Below are 21,644 nucleotides of genomic sequence, written 5' to 3' on the forward strand. Positions count from 1 at the left end.
CAGCACAAACCCCCATTGGTCTCTTCAGGGCAGACCCTACTTTCTCTCCCTGTACCCCACTCCCCAGGCCGGAAATGCAGTGGAGGGGGAATTGCTTTTCCAGAATTGTTCATGTCAAACCTCACCACGTGGGCACACCCTCTATCTGTCCTCACCACCTCCTGTGGGCCCCAGGAGGGCAGCAACAATGACCTGAACCCCAACATTTCACTATGACAATTTTCTTTTCCTTCCTTCCTTCCTTTCTCTCTATCTCTCTCTTTCACTCCCTCCCTCCTTCCCTCCCTGCCTCCTTTCTTTCTTCCTTTCTTTCCTTTTTCTTTCTTTTCTTTTCTCTTTTCTTTTTTGTTTCTTCCTTTCCTTTCCTTACCTTACCTTATGTTACCTTTCCTTTCCTTTCCTTTCCTTTCTTTTCTTTTCTTTTCTTTCGTCAGTCTCGCTGTGTCGCCCAGGCTGGAGTGCAATGGCATGATCTCGGCTCACTGCAACCTCTGCCTCTCAGGTTTAAGTAATTCTCCTGCCTCAGCCTCCTGAGTAGCTGGGATTACAGGCATGCACCACCACGCCCAGCTAATTTTTGTGTTTTTTCGTAGAGATGCGGTTTTGCCATGTTGGCCAGGCTGGTCTCGAACTCCTGACTTCAGGTGGTCCACCTGTCTTGGCCTCCCAAAGTGCTGGGATTACAGGCGTGAGCCACTGCACCCAGCCAAATTTTTCTTTTTTCTTTTTTTTCTAATTAAATTTTTGGGTTTTTTTGGCCAGGAATGGTGGCTCACACCTGTAATCTCAGTGCTTTGGGAGGCCAAGGCAGGAGGATGACTTGAGGCCGGGTGTTCAAGACCAGCCTAGGCAACATAGCAAGACACCCATCTCTACAAAAAACAAAAACAAAAACAAAATAGCTAAGCATGGTGGCGTGTGCCTGTAGTTCCAGCTACTCGGAAGGCAGAGGTAGGAGGATCACTTGAGCCCAGGAGGTCAAGGCTGCAGTGAGTTACGATGGCACCACTGCATTCCAGCCGCGACGACAGAGTGAAACTCTATCTCAGAAAAAGTTTTTTTAAAAATATTTTTATTTTTAGGACTAAGTTTCTGTCTGGTCGGACAGGACAGATGGGGTACACATAAGAAGGCCCTTTCTTTTTTTTTTTTTCTTTTTCCTTTTTTTTTTTTTTTTTTAAAGATGGGTTTTACTCTGTCACCCAGGCTGGAGTGCAATGGCACCATCATAGCCCACTGCAACCTCCCATCTCCTGGGCTCAAGGGATCCTCCCACCTCAGCCTCCTGAGTACCTGGGACTATAGGCATGTGCCACCACATCCAGCTAATTAAAAACACTTTTTTTTTTTTTTTGAGATGGAGTCTCACTCTGTCACCAGGCTGGAGTGCAGTGGCACGATCTCGGCTCACTGCAACCTCTGCCTCCCGGGTTCAAGCAATTCTCCTGCCTCAGCCTCCCAAGTAGCTGGGACTACAGGCACACGCCACCAGACCTGGCTAATTTTTTGTATTTTTAGTAGAGACAGAGTTTCACCATGTTGGCCAGCATGGTCTCGATATCCTGACTTTGTGATCTGCCCGCTTTGGCCTCCCAACGTGCTGGTATTACAGGTGTGAGCCACCGCACCTGGCCTTGTTGTTGTAGAGACAAATCTCGCTCTGTTGCCCAGGCTGGTCTCCAACTCTTAGCTTCAAGTGGTCCTCACACCTCAGGCCTCCCAAAATCGTGAGATTACAGGCGTGAGCAACCACGGGCTAATTTTTGTATTTTTAATAGAGACCGGGTTTCACCGTGTTGGCCAGGCTGGTTTCAAACTCTTGACCTCAGGTGATCCGCCCACCTTGGCCTCCCAAAGTGCTGGGATTACAGGCGTGAGCCACTGCACCTGGCTGTAACTTTTTTTTTTAGCCAAAATTATGTGAACATATTTGTTACCAGAGGCAGGTGGTGGTGGGCGGGGTGGGGCGGGGACTGGGGAGATGGTGGCCAAAGGATACAACATTTCAGTGAGAGGAGGAGCAAGTTCAAGAGATCTATTGTACATCATGGTGACTATAGTTAATAATCACATATTGTATACTCGAAAATTACTCAGAAAGTAGGTTTTTGTTTTTTTTTTTTCTTGAGACGGAGTCTCACTCTGTCACGAGGTTGGCTCACTGCAACTTCCCCCTCCTGGGTTCAAGTGATTCTCCTGCCTCAGGCCTCCCAAGTAGCTGGGATTACAGGCACCAGCCACTACGCCCAGCTAATTTTTTTGTATTTTTAGTAGAGAAGGGGTTTCACCATGTTGGCCAGTCTGGTCTTGAACTCCTGACCTTGTGACTCGCCCCGCCTTAAGGCAATACATATGTTGTGAATAAGCTTGATTTGGCTAGGCACGGTGGCTCACACCTGTAATCCCAGCGCTTTGGGAGGTTGAGGTGGGTGGATCACCTGAGGTTAGGAGTTTGAGACCAGCCTGGCCAACATGGAGAAACCCTGTCTCTACTAAAAATACAAAAATTAGCCGGGTGTGGTGGTGTGCGTCTGTAATCCCAGCTACTCGGGAGGCTGAGACAGGAGAACTGCCTGAATCCAAGAGGCAGAGGTTGCAGTGAGCCAAGATCACCTCACTGCACTCCAGCCGGGGTGACAGAGCGAGATTCCATCTTAAAAAAAAAAAAAGTGATAATAACAATTAGAAGGAATGACTAAGATCTACTATTTAATAGTACAGCAGAGTGACTACAGTCAATAATAATTTAATTGTACATTTAAAAAAAACTAGGCCAGGCGCCGTGGCTCACGCCTGTAATTCCAACACTTTTGGAGGCCGAGGTGGGTGGGTCACTTGAGATAAGGAGTTTGAGACCAGCCTGGCCAACATGGTGAAACCCCATCTCTATCAAAAACACGAAAATTAGCCCAGTGTGGTGGTGGGCGCCTGTAATCCCAGCTTCTCAGGAAGCTGGGGAGGGAGAATCGCTTGAACCTGGGAGACAGAGGTTGCAGTGAGCTGAAATTGCACCACTGCACTCCGGCCTGGGCGACACAGCGAGACCCTGTTTCAAACACACACACACACACACACACAGACACACACACACACACACACACACACCAAAAACAAAACAACAACAAGAAAAAATAAAACAACTAAAAGAGTGTATTAACCGAACGTGGCTGTGCACACCTGTATTCCCAGCTACCTGGGGGGTTGAGGCAGGAGAATTGCTTGAACCTGCGAGGCGGAGGTTGCAGTGAGCCAAGATTGCACCACTGCACTCCAGCCTGGGTGACAGAGTGAGACTCTGTCTCAAAAAATAAAAATAAAAATAAAACATAAAAGAATATAATTGGATTGTTTGTAACGCAAAGGATAAATGCTTGAGGGGATGGAGACTGCATTCTACATGATGTGATAATTACACGTTGCATGCCTATGTCAAAACATCTCATGTACCCCATAAATGTAATCACCTGTATATACCCACAAACATGAAAAACACAAAATACAAAAACACATCATACTGAGAGCAAGTATTTGGAGACAAAATACTATGCACTGTATGATCTAATTTATATGAAACTTCACAAGACAAGTCAAATTCATAGTGATAGCAGATTGGTGATGACCTAGGTCTGTCAGGGCTGGTGCTGAGATTGAAGGGCAGGAGGGAATTCTAGGGCTGATGGAAATGTTCTATATCATCAATGTCTTGATGGTTGCCCAGCTGTATACCTTTGTTAAAACTCACTGAATTGGCCGGGCGCAGTGGCTCACGCCTGTAACCCCAGCACTTTGGGAGGCTGAGGCGTTTGGATCTTGAGGTCAGGAGTTCGAGACCAGCCTGGCTAACAAAGTGAAACCTGTCTGTACTAAAAATACAAAAATTAGCCAGGCCTGGTGGCAGGCGCCTGTAGTCCCAGCTACTCGGGAGGCTGAGGCAGGAGAATAGCTTGAACCTGGGAGGCAGAGGTTGCAGTGAGCCGAGATTGCACCACTGCACTCCAGCCTGGGCAACAGAGGGAGTCTCCGTCTCAAAAACAAAAACAAAAACAAAGCAAAAACAAAACCTCACTGAATTGTAAACTTGAAATGAGTACATTAAACAATTAAAAAATTTTTTAAATTGAAGTAAAATACCATAACAAAAAATTGACCATTTTAACTATTTTTAAGCATACAGCTCAGTAGTGTTAAGTATATTCACATTGTTGCACAACCAATCTCTGGAATTGTTTCATCTTATAAAACTGAAAAAAAAATACCAACAAAAACTGAAACTTTACCGATTTAAACAACGACTACCCATTGCCCCGTGCCCCAGCCCCTGGTACCCCCCGTTCGACTTTTTGTGTCTATGAGTGAGTTGACTCTGAGGACCTTCTATGAGTGGAATAATGTGGAATCATACCATATTTGTCTTTTTGTGGCTGGCTTATTTCACTTAGCATAATAGCATAACTGCCTGTGTCAGAATTTCCTTCCCTTTTTTTTTTTTTTTTTTTTTTTTGAGATAGAGTCTCGCTCTGTCACCCAGGCTGGAGTACAGTGGCACGGTCTCTGCTCACTGCAACCTCCACCTCCCGGGTTCAAGCAATTCTTCTGCCTCAGCCTCCCAAGTAGCTGGGACTACAGGTGTGCACCACCACACCCAGCTAATTTTTGTATTTTTAGTAGAGACGGGGTTTCACCATGTTGGCCAGGCTGGTCTCGAACTCCTGACCTCAAATGATCCACCAGCTCAGCCTCCCAAAGTACTGGGATTACAGGCGTGAGCCACCACGTCTGGCCCACAATTTCCTTCCTTTTTAGGGCTGAATTATATTCTATCGTATGGATGGAGCACATTCCACTTATCCATTCATCTGTTTATGGACACCTAGGTTGCTTCAATCTTTTTTTTTTTTTTTTTAACTGAGTCTTCCTCTATCACCCAGGCTGGAGTGCAGTGCTGTGATCTTGGCTCACTGCAACCTCCACCTCCTGGGTTCAGGCGATTCTCCTGCCTCAGCCTCCTGAGTAGCTGGGATTACAGGCACGCACCACCACGCCCGGCTAATTTTGTATTTTTAGTAGAGACGGGATTTCCCCATGTTGTCCAGGCCAGTCTCGAACTCCTGACCTCAAGTGATCCGCCTGCCTCGGCCTCCCAAAGTGCTGGGGTTACAGGCGAGAGCCACCACATCTGACCTGCTTCAATCTTTTGACTATTGTAAATAATACTGCTATGACCACGAGTGTACAAATATTTTTTGAGACCCTGCTTTCAGTTCTTTTGGCCACATACCCAGAAATGGAATTCCTGGGCCATATGGCAATTCTATTTATAATTTATTTGAGGAACTGCCAGAAGCTTTTTCCACAGTGGCTGTACCATTTTACATTCCCACCAATAGTGCACAATTTTGTCACATTCTCACCAGTACTTTTGCGTTCTGTAAATTTTGATGGCAGCCATCCTAATGATTATAATAAATGGGTGCATCTTATTGTATATAAATTACATCATGGCTGGGCATGGTGGCTCACACCTGTAATCCCAACACTTTGGACAACAAGGCAGGTGGATCACCTGAGGTCAGGAGTTGAGACTAGCCTTGCCGACATGGTGAAACCCCATCTCTACTAAAAATGCAAAAATTAGCTGGGCATGGCAGTGAGCCCCTGTAATCCCAGCTACTCGGGAGACTGAGGTGGAAGAATTGCTTGAACCTGGGAGGCAGAGGTTGCAGTGAGCCAAGGTCGCACCACTGCACTCCAGCCTAGGTGACAGAGTGAGACCTCATCTCAAAAAAAAAAAAAAAAAAAAGAAAGAAAGAAAAAGAAAAGAAAAGAATATTTATACCTGGGTCAAGTAAAAATTAGACAAAGAGAGACATATGGCCACCCTAGATAAGGTAAGTTACCTGTGTGTATTTTTAGGCAAGGAGAGAGTTACACTTATATCTTAGATGGTAACATGTTACAGGTGTTAAAGGTTTCTTACAGGTGTTTCCAGTGGTTTTTCTTGAGTTGAGTTACTTCCATGGAGGTGTACAGGTACTTACAGACCTATTAAGGATACTATGAAATAGTCACAAGTGGTTACTGTTGTGATATGGGTGAGCTCCAGCTAAGCTTTTGTATTAGTCAGCTACTGCTGCAGTTAACAAATTATCTCAAATTTAGTGACTTCAGACAATGCAAACTTATTATCTCACTGTTCTGAAGATCAGAAGTCTGACACTGATCCCATTGGACTTATATTAAGATGATGGCAGGGTTGCATCCTTCTGGGGGCTCTGGGGGAGAATTCATTTCCTTGCCTTACGTAACTTCTAGAAGTGGCTGCTATGGTCTGAAAGTTAGTGTCTTTCCAGAATTCATGTGTTGAAACCTAACCTCCAAGATGACAGTATTAGAAGGTGGAGGCTTTAGGGGGTGATTAGGTCATGAGGGTGGGGCCCTCATGCATGGAATTAATGCCCTCATCAATCATCAGAGACTTACTTGCCCTTTCTACCATGTGAAGATATGGCAAGAACATGGCCATCTGTGAACCAGGAAGAGACCCCTCACAAGGCACAGAGTCTGCCAACCTGTTGGTTTTGGACTTCCCAGCCTCCAGAATTGTGAGCCAAAAATGTGTGGCTGTTTAGAAGCAACTCAGTTTATGGTGTTTTGTTATAGCAGCCTGAACAGACTGAAACAGCCACTGATGTCCTTGGCTCTTGGTCCTTTTCTCCTTTTCTTTCTTTTTTTTTTTTTTTTTTGAGACGGAGTTTTGCTCTTGTTGCCCAGGCTGGATTGCAATGGCGTGATCTCGGCTCACCACAACCTCCGCCTCCTGGGTTCAAGTAATTCTCTTGCCTCAGACTCCCAAGTAACTGGGATTACAGGCATGTGCCAGCACGCCTGGTTAATTTTGTATTTTTAGTAGAGACGGGGTTTTTCCATGTTTGTCAGGCTGGTCTCAAACTCCTGACCTCAGGTGATCTACCCGCCTTGGCCTCCCAAAGTGCTGGGATTACAGGCGTGAGCCACCGCGCTCAGCCTATTTTTAAAGTAGAGATGAGGTCTTGGTATGTTGCCCCAGGCTGATCTCAAACTCCTGGACTTAAGCGACCTTCCCACCTCCACCTCCCAAAGTGCTGGGAGTGTTTACGGCAATACCAGGGGTTTGGTCTAGGTCCTGCTGTTCACCGCACAGATAGCCAATCACCGAGGCAAGGATTATTGCCAAGCAAGAAGGCTTTAGGCTTTAATTGGATGCTGCAACCAAGGAGATGGGAGCTCAGTCTCAAATCCATCTCTCTGGCCGATTAAAATTAGGGGTTTATATAGCGGGAGAGAAATAGAACAATATGTGGTAAAACAGGAACGCGGGAGGGGTCAGGAAGCAATCGTGATGAATGAGCGGCCTGGTGTCTCATCGTCTGCATGTGATGATCTGCTGAGTTTCAACTCAGATGATTTTTGAGAGCCTGGGGGTCCTTTCCTGAGAAGGAACTCAGATAAAACAAATTTTTGTTTGTTTGTTTATTTCAGACAGAGTTTCACTCTTGTTGCCCAGGATGGAGCACAGTGGCGCGATCTTGGCTCACTGCAACCTCCCCCTCCCTGGTTCAAGCGATTCTCCTGCCTCAGCCTCCTGAGTACCTGGGATTACAGGCGCCCGCCACCATGCCTGGCTGATTTTTCGTATTTTTAGTAGACACAGGGTTTTGCCAGGTTGGCCAGAGTGGTCTCGAACTCCTGAGCTCAAGTGATTCATCCGCCTCAGCCTCCTAAAGTGCTGGGATTGCAGGCGTGAGCCACCGCGCCTGGCCAGATAAAACTAATGCTAAATTTCAAGCTTTAAGACCACAGGGTCAGGCTGGGCACGGTGGCTCACACCTGTAATCCCAGCACTTTGGGAGGTCGAGGCGGGTGGATCACGAGGTCAGGAGTTTGAGACCACCTTGGCCAACATGGTGAAACCCTGTCTCTACTAAAAATACAAAAATTAGCTGGGCGTGGTGGCGCATGCCTATAGTCCCAGCTACTCGGGAGGCTGAGGCAGGAGAATCTCTCGAACCCAGGAGGTGGAGCTTGCAGTGAGCCGAGATTGCGCCACTGCATTCCAGCCTGGGCGACAGAGCGAAACTCCGTCTCAAAAAAAAAAAAAAAAAATACCACAGGGTCAATTTCTATGTTTATTGAAAAGAACTGTCTATGGCAACAATCCCTAACCTTTTTGGTACCAGGGACCGGTTTTGGAGAAGACAATTTTTCTTTTTCTTTTTTTTTTAGAGACAGAGTCTTGCTCTGTTGCCCAGGCTGGAGTGCAGTGTCACGATCTCAGCTCAATTCAACTGCCGCCTCCCAGATTCAAGCCATTCTCCTACCTGAGCCTCCCGAATAGCTGGGATTACAGGCGCACACCACCACAGCTGGCTAATTCTTGTATTTTTAGTAGAGACGGGGTTTCACCATGTTGGCTGGGCTGGTCTCAAACTCCTGACCTCCGGTGATCTGCCCACCTCAGCCTCCCAAAGTGCTGAGATTACAGGCATGAGCCACCGCACCCAGCAGACAACTTTTCCACAGACTGGGGTGGGGGATGGTTTCAGGATGATTCAACTGCGTGACATTTATTGTGCACTTTGTTTCTATAATTATTACATTTTAATATGTAATGAAATAATTATGCAACTCTGCATAATGCAGAATCAGTGGGAACTCAGCTTGTTTTCCCGCAACTAAGTCCCATCTGGGGGTGATGGGAGACAGTGAGAGATCATCAGTCATTCGATTATCCTACGACCTAGATCCCTCGATGTGCAGTTCACAATAGGGTTCACGCTCCTGTGAGAATCTAATACCACTGCTAATCTGACAGGAGGCAGAGGTCAGGTGGTCATGCAAGCAAAGGAGAGTGGCTGTAAACACAGATGAGCTTTGCTTGCTCACCTGCTGCTCACCTCCTGCTGTGTGGCCTGGCTCCTAACAGGGCACAGATCAGTACCGGTCTGTGGCCTGGGGGATGAGGACCCCTGTTCTATGAGACTGTTGGGTGGGTTTCAGGGTGACAGGTGCACACCACGGCACTCAGCCTCTCTTCCTTCTGCCTCAGCCACAGCTGGCACTTTCTCAGCTCCATCCTCAGGGGAGAGGCTGAAACCTCTTGTGCCTGCCCGTGCTGTTGCTGTACATTTGTCACGACAGCCTGGCAGGGGCTCCCCATTGAGGCTGTTGGTCAGACTTGAAGTCCATCTGTTATTCTTTTTAAAAAAAAATTTTTTTAAAGATGGAGTTTCACTCTGTTACCCAGACTGGAGTGCAGTGGCGTGATCTCAGCTCACTGCAACCTCCACCTTCCGGGATCAAGCGATTCTCCTGCCTCAGCCTCCTGAGTAGCTGGGATTACAGGCACCCACAACCATGCCTGGCTAATTTTTTTGTATTTTTAATAGAGATGGGGTTTTGCCATGTTAGCCAGGCTAGTCTCAAACTCCTGACCTCAGGTGATCCACCCACCACAGCCTCCCAAAGTGCCAGGATTACAGGTGTGAGCCACCACACCCAGCCATGAAGTCCGTCTGTCGTTCTGTCTCTGTTGTTCTTCATTCGATCCGGAGTCTCCACCTCATTGTCAGTATGTTTGATTACAATCTGTCTGTATCATCCAGACAATCACTTAACCTGGCTCATCAAGTAGTTAGACCTCTAGGTAAGTATCTCACTGCTGTCCCACCTGGGAGTCTATCTCAGATGGCTCTGCCCTGTGCTGTGATGCTGTGATGGTTAACACCCGATGTCAACTTGACCGGATGGAGGGAGATGCCTGGATGGCTGGTGAAGCATTTTTCTGAGTGTGTCTGTGAGGATGTTATCAGAGGAGGTTGATATTTGAGTCCGTGGGCTGGGAGAGGAAGACCCATCCTCAATGTGAGTGGGCACCATCCCATCGGCCACCAGCGTGGCTAGAACAAAGCAGGTGGAAGAAGGCGGGAGAAGCTGGCTTGCTCGCTGAGTCAGCTTCCTCTCTCTTCCCCTGCTGTGCCAATCACTTGGTTTCCTCTCCTCCTACCCTTGGACATCAGGCTCTAGGTTCTTTGGCCTTTGAACTCTGGCACTTGCACCAGTGGCCTCCCTGGTGTTCTCGGGCCTTTGGCTGCAGACTGAAGGTTGCACTGTCTCCTTCCATGATTTTTGAGGTTTTTGGACTTGGACTGAGCCACACTACCACTTTCTGTTTTTCCCGGGCTTGCAGACAGCCTACTATGGGACTTCGCCTTATAATTGTGTGAGCTAATTCTCCCAAATAAACTCTCTTTAATATTGTGTTAGGCTGTTCTTTTTTTTTTTTTTTCCTCAAGATGGTGTCTCATTCTGTCACCCAGGCTGGAGTGCAGTGGTGCGATCTCGGCTCACTGCAACCTCCACCTCCCAGGTTCAAGTGATTCTCCTGCCTCAGCCTCCCAAGTAGCTGGGATTACAGGCACCCGCCACCACACCCGGCTAATTTTTGTATTTTTAGTAGAAATGGGGTTTCAACATATTGGCCAGGCTGGTCTCGAACTCCTGACCTCAAGTGATCTGCCCGCCGCGGCCTCCCAAAGTGCTGGGATTACAGGTGTGAGCCACCGCATCCGGCTGTGTTAGGCCATTCTTGCATTGCTATAAAGAGATATCTGAGACTGGGTAATTTAGAAGAAAAGAGGTTTAATTGGCTCATGGTTCTACAGGCTGTACAGGAAGCATAGCAGAGATATCTGCTTCTGGAGGGGCCTCGGGAAGCTTCCAATCATGGCAGAAGACAAAGGGGAAGCAGGTGTCTCACATGGCGAAAGCAGGAGCAAGAGACAGCGTGGCAGGGGAGGTATCACACACTTTTGAACAACCAGATTTTATGTGAACTTTGAGTGAGAGCTCACTTATCACCATGGGGATGGTCCAAGCCATTCACGAAGAATCTACCCCTATGATGCAAAACACTTCCCACCAGCCCCCACCTCCAACACTGGGGATACATTTCAACATGAGATTTGGGTGGGGACAGATATCCTAACTATATCTCCCTCTCACACACACACACACACACACACAAATCCTATCAGTTCAGTCCTGGAGAACCCTGGCTAACACAGATTTGTGATGACCTGCAATATACCATGTCCTCATCCCTGGATCCTGTGAACATCACTTTATATGGCAAAAGGCACTTTGCAGACGTGATGATGGATTTCAAGATGGGAAGAGCTCGTGTGGTAAAGAATTTGTCCCTGGTTCCTGCTAGGAAGTGTCTAAGCCCTTGGAATTTTCCAAGTGCTGTGAGTCTTTGTTATTCATCAGAGCCCTGGACCACACTTGGGTTTATATGAGGGGGTGGCTTAGGATGGGGGCTGGTCATGCCAGATACATCAACCATGAGGGTTGGAATTTGCAGCCACTTGACCGAAAGGGGGACTGGAGATAAAGTTCAATCACAAGGCCAACGATTCAGTCAATCCTTCCTGTGTAATGAGACCCCACTAAAAACTCCCGAGGCCTTGTGAGGTGGCTCATGCCTGTAATCCCAGCACTTTGGGAGGCCAAGGCAGGAGGATCACTTGAGCTCAGGATCCCAAGACCAACCTGGACAATATGGTGAAACCCCATCTCTACAAAAAATACAAACATTAGCTGGACAGGGTGGTGACATGTGCCTGTAGTTCCAGCTACTCAAGAGGCTGAGAGGTGGGAGGATCACTTGAGCCCAGAAGGTTGAGGCTGCAGTGAGCTATGATTATGCCACTGCACTCCAGCCTGGGCAACAGGGCAAGACCGGGTCTCAAAAAAACAAACAAACAAAACTGAAACACTGAAGGAGTAATTGGATCAATCCTGCCTACATACTGAAACCCCAATAAAAACTCAGGACACCGAGCTCTGGAGCTTCCTGGCTGGTGAACCCATCACCCCGGGAGTGAGGAAGGCATAGAGAGAGTGATGTGTGCTGACGTTATGGGGAAGGACACAGGAGCTCTGTGTTTGGGACCTTCCCAGACCTCACCCTATGTATCTCCTCATTTGGCAGGTCCTGATTTGTATTTTGTTAAGAAAACTGAAATCAGGGCCAGGCACAGTGGCTCATGCCTGTAATCCCAGCACTTTGGGAGGCCAAGGCGGGTGGATCACCAGATCAAAAGAGTGAGACTATCCTGGCTAACGTGGTGAAACCCCATCTCTACTAAAAATATAAAAATTAGCCAGGCATGGTGGTGGCAGGCGCCTGTAGTCCCAGCTACTTGGGAGGCTGAGGCAGGAGAATTGCTTGAACCCAGGAGGCAGAGGTTGCAGTGAGCTGAGGTTGCACCGCTGCACTCCAGCCTGGGCGAAAGAGCGAGACACTGTCTCAAAAAACAAACAAAAAAAACAAAACAAAACAAAGAACAAAACAAAACAAAAAACAAACTGAAATCGTAAGCATAGCATTTCCTAAGTTCTGGGAGTCATTCTAGTGAATTATGGAACCTGAAGGGGTCATGACAATTTGTAGGCAGTTGATCAGAAATGTGGGTGGCTGGGGATCCCCAAACTTGTAGCTGGTATCTGAAATGAGAGCAGTCTTGATGGGACTGTGTCCTTAACCTGTGGGTGGAGTCTGCACTATCTGGGTGAATAGTGGCAGAACTGCATTTAGAATTACAGGAGGCCAGGAGTGGTGGCTCATGCCTGTAATCCAAGTGCTTTGGGAGGCCAAGGTAGGCGAATCACTTGAGCTCAGGAGTTTGAGACCAGCCTGGGCAGCATAATGAGACCGCTTCTCTACAAAAAATAAAAAAAAATTAGCCAGGCATGGTGGCACACGCCTGTAGTCCCAGCTACTCACGAGGTTGAGGCAGGAAGATTGTTTGAGCCTGGAGGATTGCTTGAACTTGAACCTGGGAAGTCAAGGCTGCCGTGAGCCATGTTCATGCTACTGCACTCCAGCCCAGGTGACAAAGCGAGATCCTGCCTCAAAAAGAAAATTAAAAAAAAAAAAAAAAAAAAAAAAAAGGAACCACAGGAGATCATCCTGTACTATCAGGTCAGGCCCTAAATGCAATCCCAACTGTTCATATAAGAAGGAGGCAAGACCAGCCTGGGCAGCATAGTGACACCCCATCTCTACAAAAAAACTAACAAATAGCGGGGTGTGGTGGTGCATGCCTGTAGTCCCAGCTACTTGGGAGGCTGAGGCAGGAGGATTTCTTGAGCCCAGGAGGTTGAGGCTGCAGTGAACTATGCTTGTGCCATTGCACTCCAGCCTGGGTGACAGAGCAAGACCCTGTCTCAAAAAAAGGTGATTGTGGGGGCATTCATAGAGAGATTTGATACAGAAGAAGTAATTGTCATGGCTGAAGCTAGATGCTACCCTACTGCCTTTGAAGATGGAAGAAGGGTCCAGGAGTCAAGAAGGATGAGGACAACAGCTCTAGAAAAGCTAAAGAAGAGGTAAAGAAACATTTTCCCTTTGATATGGTTTGGCTGTGTCCGCCTCCCCAAATCTCAGCTTGAATTGTAATAATCCCCGTGGATCAAGGGTGGGGCCAGGTGGAGATAATTGAATCATGGGGGCAGTTTTCCCCATACTGTTCTTGTGGTGTATGAGTCTCTCAAGATCTGATGGTTTTATTTTTTAATTTTTTAATTTTTTTTTTTTTGAGATGAACTCTTGCTCTGTCACCCAGGCTAGAGTGCAATGGCATGACCTTCGGCTCACTGCAACCTCTGCCTCCTGGGCTCAAGCAGTTCTCCTGCCTCAGCCTCCCGAGTAGCTGGGATTACAGGCGCCTGCCACCACACCTGGCTAATTTTTGTATTTTTAGTAGAGATGGGGTTTCACCATATTGGCCAGGCTGGTCTCTTGGCCAGGCTGGTCTCGAACTCCTGACCTAGTGATCCATCTGCCTTGGCCTCCCAAAGTGCTGGGATTACAAGCGTGAGCCACCATGCCCAGCCTCAAGATCTGATGGTTTTATAAATGAGAGTTCCCCTGCACAAGTTATCTTGCCTGCCGCCATGTAAGACATGCCTTTGCTCTTCCTCTCCTTTCTGCCATGATTATGAGGCCTCCCCAGCCATGTGGAACTGTGAGTCCATTAAACCTCTTCCCTTTATAACTTACCCAGTGTCAGGTATGTCTTTATTAGCAGCATGAGAACGGATTAATACATCCTTAGACCTTGGTTTTTGCCCAGCAAAATCCATTACAGTAGTGGTGGGAAACTCAAACACTCCTCCAAGCCAACTGTGTCTGGAAGTCCAGCAGCCTGGCCCTCAGTCCAGTAGGCAAGTCAATAGGCTCCTGGACTTGCCCAGTGCCTGCTCCAGACTGCAGGTTTAGAAGGATCAGAGGATAGGGGGGTTGACAGGTTACAGCAGTGGAAGATTTCCACCTGGCCAGGGAATGTGATGGTGTTCCTTCTATTTCCTGCTCAGCTGATGCTGTTATACAGTCCAGCAGCCTGGGGGCTCCCAGCAGCCTGTAGTTCTAGACTCCGTTCTGCACAGAACTAAAAGCTGCCAACCTGTCACTCCCCTGTTGAACCTGTCTCCATGGGAAATTCTTGGAGAGCCCCTAACTCTCCGAGATGGAAGCAAGAAACTGGGAGTGTAGGGTGAATTCAGATCAAAAGTCCCTGGTTGAGAAACCCAGGTTCTATGTAACATATACCACTGTGTGAATTCAGCAATCTGTATACCTTCCAACCTCCTAGTATTCCTTTTTTTTTTTTTTTTTTTTTTGAGACATGGTGTCACTGCATTGCCCAGAATGGAGAACAGTGACTATATCAACAGGCATGATCATAGCTCACTGCCGTTTCAAACTCCTAGGCTTAAGCAATTCTCCCACCTCAGCCTCCTGAGTAACTGGGACTACGAGCTTGCACCACCACACCCACTCTCCAAGCCTTTTTCTTCCTGGACCTTCTGCCTCCAAAGTCCTACCTTCCCAGCTTCATCTACTCAAAATTCCATTGTCCCTTGGAAAATCCACCTTCTCTGGAATGTATTTCCTGACTGACCCATCCAATAGTCACAGACCCTAGATGCACTGAGCAGAAGGGACCTGCTCATTCCATCAGGGTACCCTGTCCCCCACCTGCCTCAAGGGCTTTTCTCAGGATACCCATAATCTCCACGAAGACGTGACAGTCTTCTCAAGGACTGCATATCTCAGGATGGTCCCTCTCCCCAAAGACAAAGGTGGCCCTTCCAAATGCTTCAGGTGTCCTCTCCACACACTCATCCATTACATTACTGGTCATTTTGTTCCTGTACCCCGCTAGACCAGAATGCAGCGGTCCCAGGGGAAAGGACTGCGTCTGACCCATTTCTGTGTCCCCAGCACCCTCCGAGCCAAGCCCTGTGCCAGGGACTGAGGAAGTAATGGTGTAGAGTGGGAAACTGCCCCTACCTTCAAGCCCTCCTGGCCCAGGGCAAGTTACCCACCAAAGGCCAAGAGATCACTGAGAGAGTCCAGGGGTCACTCATACGGATTAAACCAGGACATCCGGAATAAAGCATAGAAGATCTCGCCAGAGCCAGGATCCTGGATTCATTTCTCAAATATTTATTGATGCTTCCTCAGGCTGCAAAAACAGCTTCCAGTTTGGTGGAAAATGCGAGAAAACCAAACAGCTCCAGTCCTCAGTCACCTAACCTTGGTTAGGGAGAGAAGTGGAGGCATATCACGGGGACGCAGGAGCAGGGATTTTGGAGCTAGTGGAGGTTAGGTTGGGTCTGCGTGAGTGGAGTTGGGATGAGGTCGGCATGGAGGTCCCAGAGCCCAGGCACTGGGATGGACAGGGCTATGTTGGGCCAAGTGTTTCTGAGACTCAGGAGCGGTGGATGAGGAAGAAAAAACTCTTTGGCAATCAGCTCCAGGAGCCAGGGAGGTGAGCAGCCCCCAGGATACGACATGCTGCAATGGGCGCGGCTCCGGGGCACTGGGCGGGGTCAGCAGTTGCGCCTTTTCTCACAGATCCAGCCGTCCTTCTCGCTGTCACACGGTGCGTCGTTCCACAGCCCCGTGTGCAGCATCATGACACAGTTCTCGCGCCCCCAAGCGTCATTGGGCTCTCCCTTGTTCCAGTGGCTACAGGGGGGTTGAGTGGGGGTGTTGCTGGGAATCTAGACAGAGGATGAACTTGGGGTCCCGCCTTCCTCTCCAGGCTCTAGCCTGTTTATTGCTTGGGTCTACTCTAGACACCCCAACTGTCTAACCTGAGTATACACCTGGTATATAACTTTTTAACGCCCAGAATTTAACCTGAGGACAGTTCCTGGGGTCCAGCCTGCCCATCCCTAAGCATGGAGCCCCAGCCGAGGGGTCCCTGAGATCTAGCCAAAGCATGTCCTCTAGAGCCTAACCTGTCTCCCTCCCCAGGTCTCACCAGGAGCCTTTCCCTCACCTGAAGCTGAGAGAGACTCCGTCCACCCACTGGTAGCCCTGAACCTTGCCCAGATGGCGCACAGCCCTCAGGCCCAGCCAGTAACCACGGCCACGCGTGTTCCGAGTGAGGAAGCCCTAGAAAGGAGGGGACATCTGAGCCTGCAGAGTCCGCCCCGCCCTGCCCCACCGCCTGACCACGCCCCCTCCCCCTGCGCACCTGCTCATCCAGGCCCCCAACGATCACCAGGTGCGCGCTGGCATCTGCGCAGTGACCCTGCGCCGCCGCCCACGTCGTCTTTGGCACAGAGAAAAAGTAGCAGGAGCCCTCGAAGGACAGCCACGACGTGGGGCACGGCTCGCAGGAGTCTGCGGGGTGGCGAGGGTCAGAGAGGTCGCGTGCTTCCAGGGGCAACGCACCGAGAGGATGCAGTGGGTAGGGGTTCGGCCCCGCGGGTTCAGGGGTGGAGACACAGAACCAGGCCAAGGTCCAGGAGGGACAGGGTCCACTTACGCCCTCACAGCCCGCCCCCCACCCCCCGTCTCGCTCACTGTTCTGGAGCCTCACGGCCTCCAGCGCCCGGAACAGCTCAGTGCGGACGTCCTCACGGCCCCTGCCGGCTTCAGCCAAGCCCTGGGTCACTGCGGGGTCAAGGGAGCGGGGATTATGGCTGGGGTCAGGGCCAGGACCAGGGTCATGACTAGCTAAAGGTCAGGACCCCTGTCTGTGGTCATTGTACCCTCGGTGCCAGCGTCCAGGATGGCACAGGGTCAAGGGCGGTTACAACTGGGCAGGGTCCGGGTGTGGCTGGCGCTAGGAGTAGCAGGCAAGGTCAGAGTGCAGCGTCAGGGTCAGGACGGGGTGCATGATCGGGGTCGGGGTCAGCACTCAGGACGGGGTCGGGGTCGGGGGACGCGGCCAGGGCTCAGGGCTGGGGTCGCGTCGGGCCCTCACCGCGCTCACGCAGTTCCCGCAGGGCGCTCTCCTGCTCCATCAGCTTCGCCTGCGCCTCCCCAAGCTCCGCGCGCGTGGTCTGCAGCAGCGCCTGCGTCCCCGAGCCTGGGAGCCGCGGGGTGAGAGGGGCGAGGGCGGCGAGGATGGGGCGGGACTTCGGAGACCAGCCCCCCCCCCACGCCCCACCCGCCGCAGGCCTCGGCCCCGGCCCCCCTCCCATCGCGGCCGCAAGACCCCGTCCCTGCGCCCACAGCCTTGGCCGCGCCCCCTCACAGCAGCTGTGGCAGTCTCCGACCTCCTCCTTCAGGGCACCCAGCGCCGCCGTCTGCTTCGAGGCTGGAACGACCCCCGCCCCAAAATGCATGCCCCTCGGGTCACTTGGGAGGACTCAGGGGACCCCCTTCCCCACCCCGGGGCCAGCCTCAGGGACCATAGGGTCCCCACGCACTCGAGACTCCATCTCCGGGGTCTCAGACGCTCCCACCTCGCACGCCCCGGGGGCCCAGGCGCCCGGCTCTGCACACACCGTTTGTCCTCAGCAGGTCGTGGCCGTCAAGCAGCGCCGCGCGCTCCGTGGAGGCTGAGGAGAGAGGCTCCTGCAGGCGAGGCCGGGGACTCGGGAATCCTTCCCTCGCCCGGGGGGTGCAGGGTCCCCCAACTCGGGACCACGGAGCGGGCGGGCAGGCATACAGCTCACACGATGCGCACACACGCCGATGGGAGACAAACGCGCGGGGACTCGCGCACATACGTGCACGCCATGTGCACACGCGTGAGTGCACACGGCCCAAAGATGTACACACACTCTGCTCACACTCAGACGCGAACAGGACCCCAGGATGCAGCTGGTGCGCCATGCAGTGGGGGTTTTGTGTCCCCAGGGGGGCCGGATGCAACACCTCCCCATCGAGAGTCACTCACCCTTGGACAATAGGATACTCAGAATCACAGCCCAAAGGACTGTGGCGACCAGGACAGCCAGGGCCAAGAAGAGGGGTCTCCTGCTCCGGTGCACCCAGCGTCCCCAGGGCCCTGGCATAACAAGGACGGCATGCTGGGTACCCCAGAACTGAGCCCTGGAGGCCTGAGTTCCTCCCAGGAAACTGAGATTCAGAGAAGTTAAGTAACTTGCCTATGGTCACACAGCTTCTAAGTGGCAGAGTTGGAATTGGACCCTGGTCCAACTGGCTCTGTGGCCTGTGGTGTCTCTCCTGCACCCACAACCCTGGCCTGTCTCTACTCTTCCCTCCCCTCCCCCATCAAACCCCAGACACTGGGGCAGGGAGGGGGCAGTCTCCTTGCTCATACCTCCGGGGACCTCCTCGGAGCTGCCGCCCCACTTGCTGTACCTGGTGGTGTCCATGGCGATGCAGTCATCCAGTCCTGGGCAGAGATATAAATTTCACCCCGTTCTCACTGGACCTACGCACTCCCTTCCTTCCTTCCCATTTTCTTGGCCTTAATTCCTGGCAACGGGAACCCATGGACCAATCACAGGATTGGGCCCTTTCAAGGCTGGGCTGGGCTGGGCTGGGCTGGAGTGAGGCCGGGCGGTTCCAGCCTCCTGGTTCTGGCCACTGCAGCTCCATCCCCAGGCTGGTGCTGGAGGCTTCTCTTTGGAGCTTAGTCCCCATCTCTTACGGGCCTGGGGCTGGGTTTTATCCCGAGAGGGACACACCGAACCCGACCAAATTGTAACCCCTGCTGGCTCCTGAGAAAGCCCCCTCAGGCATAGCCCCCCAGGCCAGTTCAGGTCCCTTCTCAACTCCCCTGCAGTTGCCTGCAGAGGTTGGGTTTGAACCTGACCTTGATCCAGTCCCTCTGGACCAGAAGGGAACAAACAGGTTTGTTAGGGAGGTAGCCGGCGGAGCTGCAGGACTCTACCACTGTGTGGGTTCTAGGTAGCTTCTAGAAGCCTTAGTTTTCCCCACTGTAAAGGAGATAGAGATGGGCCTCTCTCACAAAGATGCTATGATAAAGAAACAAGACAGTCTTGCTGGCTCACACCTGTAATCCCAGCACTTTGGGAGGCCGACACGGAAGGATCACTGAGCCCAGGAGTTCCAGACCAGACCAGCCTGGGCAATATAACAAGACCCTCATTTCTGAAAAAAAAAAAAAAATATATATATATATATATATATATATATATATATGAAAACAAAAATTGAAAAAATAAAAAAATAAAGACAATGAGGTTATACATGTCTACCTAGCACCATTTCAGGCATATCAAAAACACTCAGTGTTCATGCATTCTTTCAACAAACATTGAGCACCTGCCATATGCCAGGCATTGATCTTGGAACTGGGGCCACATCAGAGAGTAAAATAAGCAAATTCCTCTCTTCTTGGAGCTAATATTCTAGAAGTGTGGGGAGACAGACTCCATACTCAACGTAATAAACATAATTGAAAACATAAGTTGTATAGCATAGTAGTTCTCAGCTGGGGGCAATTACGCCCACCAGGGGACATTTGGCTATGTCTGGAGACACTTTTGGTTGTCACAGAATGTGTGTGTGTGTGTGTGTGTGTGTGTGTGTGTGTGTGTGTGTGCGTGCTCCAGGCATCTAGTGGGTAGAGGCCAGGGATGCTGCTCAAAGCCCTACAATGCATAAGACATCCCCCATAGCAAAGAATGATCTGACTCCTAATGTCCGTAGTGCAAAAGGTGGGAACCGTAGTATACTCTATTCAAAAGTCATAAATGCTATGAAAAAACATTAAGGGAAGAAAAAATCCAGTAGGATAAGTACTTGGCAGGACTGGGATGGGCACTAGGCAGTGGGCAGTGGCTAGGGTGGCCAGGGCCAGCCTCACTGACAAGGTGAAATGTTGAGCACTTAATAGAATGTTCCAGCCCCTCTTGTAGATATGTAAACACACTCCATCTTCTTGAGCCTCTCAAAAACCCTTATCCATTTTTTCATTTAAAAATTTTATTTGAGCCGAGGCGCGGTGGCTCAGCTCTGCAATTTCAACACCTTGGGGAGCCAAGGCAGGGGGATCGCGAGACCAGCCTGGGCAATGTAGCAAGACCCCATCTTTACAAAATTAAAAAAAATTTTAAATTACCTGGGCATGGTGATGTGTATCGGTAGTCCCAGCTACTCAGGAGGCTGAGGCTGGAGGATTGCTTGAGCCCAGGAGTTTGAGGCTGCAGGGAGCTGTAATTGTGCCCGCTGCACTCCAGCCTGGGTGACAGAGTGAGACCCTGTCTCAACAATAAATAAATAAATAAATTATACTTGTTGTCTATTTCCCCCTTTCTTCTTCCAGGAATGAGAGACATTCACAATAAAATGAAATAAAAAAAACAAGAGGATTTTGTAAAAGAAAGATGGAAGAGAAAGGAAGGTGAAGAAAAAAACACACATCTAAAAAGACAAGCCTTGTACACAAAACTCAGACCAGGGTGTCAGGCTTCATACCAGCATCTCCTGGTTTTGTTGAGGCAGGGAATAGGGTCAGACACCCAGCAATGGGCAACTGACTCTTCCGGAGTAATATTTTGGGGTGGGGTGGGAGAGGGGGATGTGTAGAATTAAGTCCTCATGAAAGTTTCCATAAATGCAGTAGCAATTGGCTGTCACTGAGCAGAGAGTAGATGGCTTCCTGGTTCAGGGAGTGGAAATGAAACCCCACAAGAATTGCACAATCTCTGTCCAAGGCAACCATCGGAATGTGTTCTGGGGAAAGGATTTACATGGAAGTGTTTCATCAACCCTTACGGAGGAGATAGAATTAGTTCATTTGGGAAATCGGAGGTTTTCTGGAAGAGATAGCATGAGACGTGTGGCTTTGAGGACATGTGTATTGTGGATAGAGAAAGGAAGGACACACCAGGCACAGGGCACAGCCCAGGCAAAGGCAAGGGGGCAGGAAAGTGGGGCTCAGCTGGATACACCTGTGGCTGAAGCTGCCTTGGCGAGCCAGGGCGGAGCTGTCCAGGTTAGCGAGGAAGCCAGAAGGCTGCCCATCCATGTCCCGTGCCCAGACCTCGCTGTGGGATAACTGAGAGGGGAAGAGAGGTCCTAGAAGGAGGCAGCAGACCTCCACTCTCTACCCCTGGCCTAGGACAGGGAAGGGAGGCCTGTTTCTCGGGGGGGCAGGGAACATGTAACCAGGCAATTTGAAGGCAATATGATGAGTCTGGGAAGTATAGGAGACTGTGAGGACCACTGGAGACACTGGCTGAGCCAGGAGGGCTTCCTGGAGGAGGTGATGCCTGGGGAAGGAGTCAGAATTATTCCAGAGGAGATGGATACATTAAAGAATAGCCCCAACATGGTTATCAGCACATTGCAAAGATTG

General features: G+C 50.2%; 1 protein-coding gene across 4 annotated transcripts; it reads right to left on the reverse strand.

The window, feature by feature from the left end:
- Nucleotides 1-15,334: 15,334 nt before the first annotated feature.
- Nucleotides 15,335-20,116, reverse strand: CLEC4G (C-type lectin domain family 4 member G). Of its 4 annotated transcripts, none has more exons than XM_034945722.3 (9): nucleotides 18,636-20,116; nucleotides 18,249-18,359; nucleotides 17,854-17,907; nucleotides 17,601-17,663; nucleotides 17,328-17,432; nucleotides 16,925-17,014; nucleotides 16,593-16,741; nucleotides 16,395-16,510; nucleotides 15,335-16,078 (listed from the first exon to the last, which is right to left on the reverse strand). In XM_034945722.3, exons 1-9 carry the CDS (start codon nucleotides 18,688-18,690, stop codon nucleotides 15,940-15,942), a joined length of 882 nt encoding a protein of 293 aa, XP_034801613.2. In that variant the 5' UTR covers nucleotides 18,691-20,116; the 3' UTR covers nucleotides 15,335-15,939. The 4 variants fall into 4 exon arrangements, with proteins under 4 accessions (XP_034801613.2, XP_034801614.2, XP_054959179.1 ...); XM_034945723.3 differs by having other exon boundaries at nucleotides 18,677-20,115; XM_063600109.1 differs by lacking the exon at nucleotides 18,249-18,359 and having other exon boundaries at nucleotides 15,336-16,078; nucleotides 18,636-20,111.
- Nucleotides 20,117-21,644: the final 1,528 nt, after the last annotated feature.

This window comes from Pan paniscus, chromosome 20 (assembly GCF_029289425.2).
Source record: "Pan paniscus chromosome 20, NHGRI_mPanPan1-v2.0_pri, whole genome shotgun sequence".
In the NCBI taxonomy this organism is placed as follows: Eukaryota; Metazoa; Chordata; class Mammalia; order Primates; family Hominidae; genus Pan; species Pan paniscus.

Coding starts and splice junctions, on each gene's coding strand:
- CLEC4G (XM_055103204.2), bottom strand. CDS start 18,184: ATGGCGCACCAGCTGCATCCTGGGGTCCTGTTCGCGTCTGAGTGTGAG. Junction 17,433..17,600: donor CGGAGACTGCCACAGCTGCT/GTGAGGGGGCGC, acceptor CGCGGCTCCCAG/GCTCGGGGACGCAGGCGCTG. Junction 16,079..16,394: donor GGAGTCTCTCTCAGCTTCAG/GTGAGGGAAAGG, acceptor ACCCCCCTGTAG/CCACTGGAACAAGGGAGAGC.